This window comes from Balearica regulorum, chromosome 12, assembly GCF_011004875.1.
Source record: "Balearica regulorum gibbericeps isolate bBalReg1 chromosome 12, bBalReg1.pri, whole genome shotgun sequence".
Lineage (NCBI taxonomy): Eukaryota > Metazoa > Chordata > Aves > Gruiformes > Gruidae > Balearica > Balearica regulorum.
Genome location: NC_046195.1, coordinates 14,396,744 through 14,409,033, shown reverse-complemented (window position 1 = coordinate 14,409,033; position 12,290 = coordinate 14,396,744). Strand labels below are relative to the sequence as shown.

Sequence of the window (12,290 nt, the reverse complement as noted above, 5' to 3'; positions counted from 1 at the left end):
ATGAGTATGGGGACATGGGAAAATAATGTTTTGTTGTTCTATGTTTTCATTTGTTTAGTAGTTCACTGGTAGAATATCCAGTGAAGTCTTGTATTTTGTAATTCTGAAACAGCAGTAAGGGCATGGCCATTACAGCGGATCACTTCTGACAGCCTAGCAGAGCTTACCTGGAAACATAATTTTCTCTCTTACTTTAAATTTGGTAATTTTAAAACGCAAAGTATGAGATTCAGTATTATAAAAGCTGTTCAGGAAATAGCTCTGTGAAGAAGTTAAGCAGAAGAAAGTATTCCCAAATTCATGAAAAATGCATGGGTGTGTAGAAAACCTAAAGTAACAGTAAGGAATCTTCTGCAGCAGAGCATAGCAGTGTTTTGTATTTATTATATGCCTATGAAGGTTTCCCTTATGCCATAATGTTGGGGTGTGCTATTTGGAGCATTTGTGGGAATGAAAAATTCTAGAAAGTAATGCAAAAAATTCAAATGCAGCTACCTTTGAACTTCTGAAAGCCTATGGGCTTTTATTATTTTTTTTTATTATTTGCAGACATGAAAGATAAAACATGTGAAATTACCTAAAAGGCAGAATGTTTTGAAAAGCCTAATTAATGATCCTGAGGCAGTGAAAGGTAGAAAAATCACTAAGACCTTTATTTGTAACTTTTTTTTTTGCTTGCAGAAAAATTCAGGTTTTGGGAAACTAGTCTTCAAAGATGAGGGTAGCCCCTAATATGGGTTGGTATGTCAGAGCAGTTAAGACTTCAGAAGATGTTCTGGAGGCTGTCCTCTGTGGGAGGTTAAACTGACACATCCGGATCTCCGATAGGTGCCAGTTGAATGTCGTGGGAAGACTGGTGTACCCTTTCCAGGTGGCTTTTGGAGATCCAGTTTGATTTGAATCTGGAATTTTCTTATCCACAGTTTTTTTCCCTGGTCTGAAGGCTGGGCTAAAGTGCTTCATAAACTGGGCCTGGAGTTTGAAAAAATAATGGTTTGGAGTAATAGATTACGCAATCAGTCTATTCACTTGTACACCTCGTTTGAGTCATGGGAAGATTTTGATCCTTGTTGCTGCCATGGGAATGTAAGGTTAGCGGTTTTCTCCCACCTCCAGAGGAAAAAAACCAAAAAGAAATGTTAATCAGAAAATCTCCTTTGACTTACTGGAAGTTCAGCAAGGGATGAATTGAACTGAGTATTTAATATACAAGGCTCAGGCTGCGTTTTCAAAATGGACTTAAATGTGTTTCTCCCCAATTTTTAGATAGAGAACATTGCATTAGAAATTGTGAGGAAAGGAGAAGTACTAAACCACACCCTATTTTTACAACATGTTTTGTGATGCATAGCGATATTCTTTTTAGGGTGTTTCACATAAATATTCTTATTCTTGGTAATAAATTGGGACATGGAAACACCTGAAAGGCCAATTAATTATCGTAACATCGAATAAGCATCATTTGCTTGTTGATCAAGCAGAACTGAAGTCATTAGTGCTATCAATAAAATACTGTTTAATGAAAACAAGAGCATTCTGATTACCCAACAGTGCCCAAGGACACTGTAAATATACTGATAATTAAGTATTTGGTGATGCAAGTTGCTGTTCTGAATGAAATGTAGAATTAACATACCCTTCTGAGGCACACTTAAAAAAAAATCTTTGTAATAAATAATAAAGGCATTTGAAGGACATGAGTAAATAATTTTCAATGAATAATTTAAATCAGAGTGGTCTAAATTTTACATCTTTGTAGTTGGACTGTGTTGTTGCTGAGTTTTCCGCAGCTGATGAGGGGTGGATGTCTCTGTATGTGTGGGTGCATCAGAAAAGCCTCAGGTCTTTGACCCCAGCTTGGTCAGTGACTTGCAGGGCAGCTCGTGGGCCACCACCACAGCATTAGTGGTCTGTTTAGTCCGATGTACTTTGACAGTCACCACTTCCTCAGAAATACTTTGTGCAGATCTTTCACGGTCTTCCTTACCAGCGTCTCTGTGACTTGGCTTAAGAAGGTGACTACCAGAGATTATTTCTCCTGGGGACTGACCCATGCTCTGTTGTAGTAGGGAGGTCAGCTGCAAGATACCACTTCTATCTCAGTCTGGCTCCTTGCTTTTTCAAATTTCTAAATTTAGGGTAAATTTTATAAGTGCTTGCCCCTGTGAACTTCGACAATGCTTACTGTGCTTGTCCACCTCAATGAAAATGGATTATAAGAATATTTATGTGAAAGAATTATAGGAGGGTACCAGAAATACATTCATTCACAAAAACATCTCTGCTCGTTATTTAAGAAATACCTTGTCAAAGTTCTTCCAACTTGAACCAAAAGTTACAGTCACAAATACTGCCTTGAATGCTCATGAAATCTGATAGCTGACTTCTGTTGTAGTTAACAGAAAATATGGACAAGAATCAAGTGATGTTGGCCCTCAAGTCGTATAAAATGACATTCATTTGAATTCCGTGCATTTCTGGCTAGAGAGGAAAAGTAAAATAGTCAACAGAAGGCTTTGGGTTGCTAGGAAGGCTAGGCTACCCCGATCCGCATTTGGTTAAGATCAGTTTTGTTCAACATTGTAGGCAGATTTGTAACGTGTTACCTTTATTTCATTGCATAGTTATAGCTATTCAGTATGTTTTATGTAGCTGATAGGAGCTTAGAGCACTGTCACCTTGTTTTGATGTAAACTCTGGAGATCCACAGTATGGATTTCAGTGGGGTTTTTTCTTGTATATACTGTTGTAGGTATTTTAATAGCAGTTTCAAAATGATTTCTGCAAATTGACAGTTGAACTTGTACATGAACAAAATAGATTTGTGATCAAGCACTGATATTTGGTTGAAATCTTAACCAGCTTCTATTGCTGGAAAAAAATTGCTAGATAGATAGTAAAAGGTTGGACTTCTTGATAGAAGATAATAGAAGTATTATTTTAAAATAAATAATTTGAAGATGAGTGAATAAAAATGAAGTCTACAATGATGACATAGTAACCCCTCAATAGTTTATCTGCACTCGTTATTTATTTATCATAAAACAATTGCACAGGAATTTATTAAAGGACATTAGCTTGTAAATATCTTTGGATAATTATCTCGTAGAACAGGGAAATGAAACAAGATGAATTTGGGGAAGAACAAGTAGCAATGATGATGTAAAACTAGTAATCGGTGATCTAGAGCAAGGGCATACTAGGGAAAATGCTTGATTTGATTGTTAAGTAAATAAATTAATAGTGGTAGTTGGCTAATTTCTTAACTTTGTAGGAGAAACACACTTGAGAAAACTTGCATCCCCTGCTCGTGATGTAAAAACTGGTTGTCCTGTCCCAAAAGAAAGATTTTTTTTTTTTTTTTTTCAAGCCCAGTATGCCTTTTCCAGCACTGGCCAAAAGCAGGTGCTTGAAGGGAATAAAATCCGAGCAAGCATGTGTGGTGCTTCCCCTGGGTACCTTCCCATGCTCCAGCCACGCGTGACTCAGAGGCTTCTTGAGCCAGGCATGACATTTGAATTTTGTAGCACTCAGTGGATTTCTTTTCCACAATTTTGGGCAGGCTCTACTAAAATCCATATCAACTTCTTGCATCCACAGCTTCCCATTGCAGGGAGTTTGGGGCATCCAGAGGTAGTAGTGACTGGTCAGGAAGGCTTGGCAAAAGTAGTAAGGGTGTGGGAAGGTGAAAAAGGTGAAAAGGGGCAAGTTGTAGGACAGTTTGACAGTAGCTGAAACAGTGTCATGTTGAGGAGTGGACAGGCTTGGGGTGGCTCCCAAGAGGGGACGACCAACGCAGTGGGAGAAGGAATCTAGGTTTAGCTGTTCTGGTTTATCCATACCGTCATGACGGTGGCCAGCAAGGGACGTGACATTGATCAAGGCAGGAAATGAGGAATGGTTGGATGAGATGGGGTTTCTTTCTGTGCAGACGGAAGCCCAATCTCAGCAAAGTCGTAGCAATGCGGACAGAACTCGGCCGTAACTGGAATCACAGTCAAGCTAATGGTATGGTGTTGTGGGTTGTTTTTTTTAACTCACACTGGAACAAATTGGGAGTTACCCAGTTGGCTTTTTGCTTTTCTGCTGAGCAACAAATCTTTCCAAGCCCTTTTAGTGATAATCTTATGGGGCAGGGCCACGTGCAGGTGTTTTGCCTAATTCAGTATTGTTGTGCTGGGCTTTAGTGTAGCTTTTGCTTGTCTTGCAGCTTCCTCTTAACCTCCTGGTGTTGTGTTCTACTGGATGAAATACAGCAAGTGTTCTGTTTTACAAAGGGAAAAAAATGTCCTGTACATGAATTTCTAATGGAATGCCAGCCAAAATAAGCTAAATGAAACAGACTTGTTAAATGAAGAGTTAATGGGCTGAGCGTGATCTGTCTCTGAGAAACTTGAAGGAAAGTCATTACAGTTTATTATTTTTTCATCGTGTTTATTTGCCTGGGCTGGGCGTGTGCTTCTACAGTTTTTGTGAGTTCATTAATGGTTACCTTTGGCCACTTCTGCATAACAGAGCAGCCATATACGGTATTTGCTAGTTCTGATGCTAAGTAAAAATTATGGAAAATAACTTTGAATGTTACCTTCTGTTTCTTGCACACAACTTATAATTATGCAGTTATTTTTGGCAAATACAAAATGTCAGAGAAGGAGGGAGGATCACCACTCATTTCAGATGGAAATGATGTGTAATTTGGGGAGCCTAATTTTTTTGTAACTTAGTACTTTTGCCACGTGTCACTAATAATATCAATAAACCCAGGGCAAATTAAGGCAGAAAACAGTTAAGTGATGAATTACGTTATATCAGTGCATGATCATGTATATGACAGCCTAAGAGCAGGTAGGATCACAGTCAAACAGCATAAGTGATCCTGCTGCTGACTGCAGTTTCACTGTGACCCTTCACGGAAGCTAAGGACTTGCTTCTCTTCTTTTAATAAAGATTCCGTCAATCCCGAAATCCTGATTTCAAAGCCATATTTTCATCCTCTCTGCAAATTGGCCTTTTGCAGTGGCTGTCCTACTTCCCTGCCCAATTTGCATGTACACTTTCCCACTTGTGACTATTTCTACCTGAGACACATGCCAAGTGTTGGCGGCTCGGGTTGTGTTTTCAATGCAAGGCTGGTCCAGGTCCTTGCACTTGCTTCTAGGTTTTGGTGCATTTCCAAACTTTGGATGCAAGAAGTGCTGTTCTTCTAATGCATCTGTCCGTCGTAATCGTGGTGGAGACCTAGGCGGTGTTCTGCTTGAGTTAAATTCCCTGCTTCTGCAGTGAGAAGGATTTTTCAAATTTTAGAGGCAGGCTAGGTGCTTAGGTTCAGGTGACAGTCTTCAAGTTCATTCTACGATGAAGACAGAAGCCTTCTTTTAATTCTGAGGGTGGTGGTGTTTTCCAGGACTAGAGATGTGCTTTCAGAAGAAGAGCCATTAAGGCCTCATTTTTAATTTTTCCTCCTTATTTTGAATTCCAGCAACCTCTTTTGCTCGAGGGGAATGGTCATAGTTTGGCAGGACTAGTCAGCAGTTGGATGTATTGGCTTATTAGAGGGAGTACAAGAAATAATTCATCTAAGCCAGAGGCTGAATAGGTTGAGAAGAGATAACAGAGATTTATGAATGAGAAGTAGAGAATTAGTCAGAGAAAAATGCACGGGCCTACTTGAGGAGGTGAATTGGTGCCATGCCATTTGTCAGGAAGATAGGAGGAATGAAGAAGCAGCTACACTTTCCCTTCTTCCCAACCTAACCTCAGGTAGTAATGTGTGTCTTCTGTCTGTGCTTCAAGTTGAATTTTTAATCTGTAACAATCTCTGCAGTAGGTGCAGAGCTGTGACTCCAGGTCTTCCAGATCATGCTAAAGGCCATTCTGAGTTTATTCAGTTGTATATGGGTCATCGATCATTCAGGCTGAGAAGGCATAGGCAGCGAGCATGAATGTGGTCCACATCCTTTTCTTATGCCCTGATGTCTGTGGAAATTGTTGTGCTTCAACCATGGGGTAGATCTGGATGAATGGAATTGCTGGACATCACTGGTATGAACAAGGTGATTAGCATGAAAATTGGAATTAAAAATAAGAAGTATTGTCAAAGTAGTATTCAAAATCACTTAGGAGTACTGTATGAAATAATTTTTGGTGTTACAAATCATAAGATTGACATTTCCACAACAGTTTTTGGCTGCCGTGCTTTCTGCATGCCCAGTTTTAGATGCTTCAGAGGACCCTGACATTCAGCGTTGGCTGCTCATCCTGCAGGCATCTGTCTCGCATTGTCCCTCAAGCTCAGCACTTAAAGCATGAATTCCCCTAAGGTAGACCAAAACTCTCTTTGTGAAGGTCTACTTCTAATTCTGTGTCTGTATCCCACCTTCTTTTGCACATCCCCGTGGTGTTGTTGAATTAAGGGAACACAACAAAGTGTGGTTTGTACTGAGATTCCGGGACTCAGCAAATGGGTTGTGTGGACACAACAGTCAAGTGTGGAGGCACCGTGAAGGATTTCACCTCTTTGGCTTCAAAACCCGCTCTCTCAGTCTACTGATGGGACGTATGGTAGATATCTCTTAGATTTGTTACATTGCACTAACTTTGGCATCTCCTCCAGAGTTGCGGCAGAAAAGGCAGTGGGCAGGATAACTGGATCTGGCCTCTAGACCACCAGTTAGGCCACTCTCTGAAATGGTTGGTCACCGTCTCTGCTGAACAGTCAGTCCCCCCAGAATGATCAGCTTAATTGCTTCATCTCCCCCACCCCTTCATGTATACTTAACATTCACCTGTGATGCAGATGGATGATAAAGCTCTGATTTTAATTCTAAAAAAGGGAGCGTTTCTCTTGTAACTATTTAGAGTATGCCCTAAATTTGTCTTCAAGATTATGGGGGGGACACCCTACTCCCCCTGCAAAGTACGGGGCATCTTGGTGGAAGGGAAATTTTTAAATTAAGTAGAATTTATGTGTGATTCATAAAAGCCCTCCCTATCTTTGTAGCTGTTTCCAGAACCTAAATGGTTAAAGTAGAAAATGTTAGTAATTTTGCTGCAAATAAATTGATCAGTATGCAAGACGGTTGTCACCGGCTGAATCATGGTCCACAGTTAAGGTAAACAGATCTGTGATGACATTTTCTGAGCAGAATACCAATGCTGCTACATTTCTTCCCAGAGGTTTCTGACACTTCTTATATGCGGATAAAATTTCTCTCCAAGAAGGTTTTGTTCTCAGGAAAGAAATAGCATCTTTGTAAGAGTCTTCCTTAAAGGTGGGGTTTATTATATTTCCTGATTTATTTGTTATCGTAATTCTGTTAAGAGCATGGAAAGGAATGTTTTTGCTTTTCTGCATATCCTCTCTGTACAGTAGATCTTTCTGATGTGGAGTATCTGGCAATGGAATGCAAGTAAAACAGTATTAACGGAGTTATCAGAACAATGAAAATGCTTTATCTTTGATATTCTCTGAGAGTGAGCTCTGTTTAGTAATCTCTGTAGTTAACATGTAAAAGCAATGACTGAATATACAGCCAGATTTTAGCATAGGTGTTTCTGTGAAATATTTTTGGCTACATGACGGCTTCATATTTTCATTGGCATATTCTAAAGTAAGAGATATGATTTAGTTTATTCTTAAATGTCTCTGTGCTAGGCAGAAAATCCCCTTTGCAATCACTGCAATCAAAACCTTTTTGCTGAGACGCATCTAACTCCTGTATGACTTCAGGGTATGGAAAAATACAGTTTCCAAAGAAGTTTTTGAAATCTGCTTTCTTAGAACATTTAAAATCTCTGTGTATGGTACTGTTCACGGGAGAGAGCACGCTCGTTATTCTGTATTTAGCCTTAGATCCACATTTACTTGGAGGTGATTGACATCTCAGTCGTTCTATGGATTAGCAGTTGGAAATCTGTCGCATTTGTATTGATAAAAGTAGAATCTCGTTCTTTTAATCAGATGCTGGTATCTGACTTTAATCCCGTTTATTACGGTAGATACTGAAGGATAACAGAGCCCTGTGGCGAACATGCTCAGTGGTACCTGACGTGTGATAGCAAACCTGCAACTGGTCGTTAAAGTTAATGTCGGGGATTCAAAGTCCGTTGAAGTCGGCGAAAGCATTTCTCCAGTAGGTTCCAGATTTAAACCTGGCCCCGTCTGTGTCCGGCGCATGTGGGTGAGGGGAGTGTAGCCTGGGGTGCCTGAGTGGCTGAGGATAGCCTGCTCAATAGGACCTTTTGTAAGATGGATTTACAAAGTCTTGTCATGCACAGCGTCTGGTTGTATTTCAAAGCTTCACAGCGAGATGTACGGCTGTGGTTTCTGGAGAGGAGCAGAGCAGGAAACACCATCTCCGGAGCTGTGCGATGCAGGCTGTGGAGATACCTGGCCAAAGAGCTGCGCTTCTCCGGGGGTGTCTCGGCAAGTTGCAAATTCCTCTCAGAGATGAGTTAGCGCTGCGTTTCAGGTGGAGGATCTGGGATGGGGCTCGAGATTTGAAGTTGGGGCTTGAGAGCCATGTTTAATAATTCTCTGCTAGAAAGAGAAGTCCAGGTTCATCCTGGGGTGTTGCACTGTCCAGTAATTCTTGCTGTGGTTGCGGTTCACGCGCCCTTTCAAGGCGTCCTTGTGCAGCATTTAGCTTGCTTTTTGTGGTTTGCTTTGTGAAGTGCACGGTAGCTGGTTTTTGTGCAGATCTCTACGAGAAAGTTTGAGATGAACATGGAATTTATTGGGAATAAATCTCTATTTCATCCCTATATTTTTAATGTACATTTGCAGATTGTCTTTTATTTCAAAAAGATCCCTGAATATTTTTGGGGGGTGGCCTACATGCAATGCTGGAGGAAAGTGTAATATCCAAGCTTGGAGTGTTCAGCAGTGAAATTAATTCTGGACAGAAATGGAAGGACTAATTCTTCTGCTTTTATATTGAGCACTAACATTGTCCCTGGATTAGTGTGGCTCCTCAGGGATCCCCAAGAGGCATATTAGTGGCAGGATCAGGCCCGCGCCGAGGCATGACAATGGTGATACGAGAGCTGTTAGGTCTCATCTGACTGGAAGGGTATCCACTAAAGATTGTGAGTGTTCTGCTGGATTTTATTTTAATAGCATTTCAGTGTTCTTTGGCAGATCTCTAGGTAACTTTCTAACTTTGAAATTAAATACTGCCTGTGTTTTTACAGCAGAAAAGTGGTTTTATGTGACACTAAGGAACTTTTTAAATTATTTTTTTTTAGAACACTGCCTTGATGCTTATAGATGATTTTCATCAACATACAGCCTGACCTTGTTTTACTTTCTGAACATTATACCCTTATGCTCATGTTTTAATTTTGGGTAAAGTAAGCAACACTTGTTTTATTTCTGTTGGCAGAAGGAAAGTCCACTCTCAGAAAGTCCAATCTCAGAAAGAGAACAGCTTGTTTTCTAAATGTTCATTGCTGCTGAAACACTTCTGTGAACATCAGTGTTAACATCTGTCTGGGCGTGGGTGTAGATGAGCCTGGAAACATGATCTTTATGATTGTTGACCCAGCATGTGTCTTTTTTTTTTTTTTAATATATGTAACCAGCTTGACACCTGCTCTGGTTTATGCTACAACAGAATAGCTTCATTTACTTTCAAGGGGATGCCCTAAATTCATGTTGATGTAACTTCACACAATTGCAGGTTTTCCTTCTGATTGTTTTTTTTTTCTTTAGGTCTGTGTCTCATGCAGACTGCTTTTTTTTTTTTCCCCTCCTTTTTTTAATGGTAGTAGGCTCCCTCGAGTACCTCTCTACCCCAACATTTCTGTCTGAGATTCAAGTCTATGTGTCTTTTTTTCCTCAGTCTTTCTTGTTTTCTTCCCAGAGCACGCACAGACAGGTAACTTCTCAGGTGCTTAGAGAAGCAGCTGACTGTTCCATCAGATTTTACCTCTGTCTTACCAGGTTGGCCCTCATTTTTTGAGATAACGTATTTCTACTTTTCTGACCAGCCCTTTTTCACAAATGTAAAAATACCATCAAAGATCTGGTCCTTTTAGATGATTGTGGATGGGTAGAGACGGAATTAATTTGGGAAGCAGCTCAGATCCGTTCCATCGTCTCCGCAGAAGTTCCTGCAGCTTGCAGCAGGGAGCTGCTCCGTTCCAACCTAGCGCTTGTATTTCTGCGCAACCATCCGACTTTGATACGGCTTCCAACGCCCCGTTGGTTGCAGCTGAGCAATGAGGTCACCATCAGCTCCATCCCCGAAGTCCTCCTGTAGTGCTCTGTTGTCGCTGTTTGTACGCCGAGACTGTGTGAGAGGTGCTCCGCTGCTGCTCTGGCTGGGGCAGGTCAGGTTCTGGGTGTTCCATGCTCCGCGATGGTGTGTTGCCCTTTGAGTTGGTTTCTTTGCTGTATTTGCCATGGGGTTTGAAAGAGACCCAACCTTCCCAGTTTCTCCATCTGCAGAACTCTAATTCTGTTGCGTCAGGAAAGGAATTGTGGAAAGCTGACTGCTTTTGTTAGCAGTGTATGTCCACCCTCAAGGGTCTTATGAAAGCTGCAGTAGGTCACGCAATGACTGGTGTCTCTTTGACAGGAGAAACTCTGAAGTGGAAAGGTAAATTGAGTATCTTACGCATTGATATAGGTGCATGTCTGTCACACCTTCAGACAATTGCATAAAGGAAAATCTTCTGATTTGAAGGGCCTGAAGCTTTCCTCCCTCTTAGCTGAGCTTTCACGTGGATTAATGTGGGTGGATCCCCTGATTTTTTTTAGTTTTTTTTTCTGCTTGTGCTTATATCTTAGAATGGAAATTTATGAAGACATCCTTTTGGAACAGTCAGCTCAATGAGCGTGGTTTCATTCTCCCAGGACTGTGAAGACATATTTGAAGGCTGTTTATGTAAGAAGTTACTTCATTGCTCTGGTTTTGAGGTCCCATTCTAGAGATTGAAGATACCTACACAGTAGCTCTTCAGCTTATACCCTGATAGACAGATGATCTGTTTCTTGCAGAATGTCTTCTTTCAGGTATTTTTGAACAGTGGTTTGGCCATTCCTCTAGCCTTTGGGTGTTTTTTTTCTTTTTTCTTAGAAGAAATACACAGTTGCTGTTTTTCCTTACTACTAGAAACTTGCTAACTACCCTTGCCTCTCATGTCTTCATACGTTAGAAGCTGAACATAAGAGCAGAAAACCAACTCATTCTGCCCAGGCACAACCATCTAAATTGGACATCTGATCCGAACTATCTGTCTAGGTCTCCCTGAGTTGTCAGTGGCAAGAGCAAGGGACCTGTAGAAAGAGGTTTACTCACCCTATTTTGCATGGACCTCTAAGCATGGGAGGTACAGTAGTGCCAGGATGGTTCTTTCTATAAAGTTACCTTAAGTAATTAGCTTTAGAGTTTTAAGAGTAGATGAATGCAATCCTAGGCCTGGTTTTTCATCATTGTTTCAGATTGAGGAAAATGAGGTTACAAGAATTTCTCATCACAACTACCAGTACAGTATTGTTTTCACTCTCTTAAAATACTGCTCAGAGTTGATCTGAAATTGTTTTACAATTACTACTTTTTAAAAAAAAAAAGTTATCTCCTTGATGATCTATACTGAAATGTGTTTCTGAGTGACAGGGATGCTTTGCAGGTAGATTTATTATGGATTTTGCGATCTGCTTTAATAAATGAGTGAGGAGAGTATTTCAAAATGACCTTTGGTTCTATCCGTGAAATATGAGTTTGAATGTTCCAAGTGAATTATTGGCATTAGGCTGCTAAGGGTACTTATTCTGGAAATAGTAATTGACTAGTTGTTTGGATGCTCATACTTTCATTTGTATGAAAATAGGCTACTATACATTAATTTCCACATAGCAGCAGCTTTAGGCACAGCAGGACTTTCTGTGGTGTGGTGTTGTAGGCACAGGTCTCATTGTTTGTCCTTGCACACTGTTGAAAAATATTGAATGTTTACTTTGCTCTGTTGCTTTTTAGTTGAAAAGGAGTTAATAAAAGTAAATGTACTAGAAGAAATTCATGAAATCAGTGAACAGATAAAATGTTATTATTTGAAATGCATAATGTTGCATAATGGATTTATATAAAGTGTGGCAGAGATGAAGTGCTGTCCAGATACGATGAAAGAACATGGATTCCTGTTTCCGTATTTGAAGTTCTTTTGTACTTATCTGTTGGGAAAAAATAGCAGGAGTTTTTAACAGATTTGCTTTCCATTAGTAAATATATTTCTCTGTAGCTCCAGATACCCTGCCAAATTTTAAAAAAAAAAAAAAAAATAGTTGG

General features: G+C 40.2%; 1 protein-coding gene across 13 annotated transcripts in view; it reads left to right on the top strand.

Annotated features, from left to right (window-relative positions):
- Window positions 1-12,290, top strand: part of ARNT2 (aryl hydrocarbon receptor nuclear translocator 2) — a 105,178-nt gene that overhangs the window by 12,647 nt on the left and 80,241 nt on the right. For 5 of the 13 annotated variants that reach the window (XM_075764145.1, XM_075764141.1, XM_075764140.1 and 2 more), the window contains exon 1: window positions 8,356-8,425. The exons of 3 other annotated variants lie outside the window; for them this stretch is intronic. In XM_075764145.1, the coding sequence (XP_075620260.1) occupies window positions 8,371-8,425 (55 nt within the window). In that variant the 5' untranslated portion in view covers window positions 8,356-8,370. Of the gene's footprint in view, window positions 1-3,940; window positions 4,009-7,084; window positions 7,113-7,134; window positions 7,272-8,355; window positions 8,426-8,450; window positions 8,472-12,290 lie in introns of those variants that run through there. 5 more of the 13 variants (XM_075764137.1, XM_075764148.1, XM_075764142.1 and 2 more) reach the window with 5 other exon arrangements.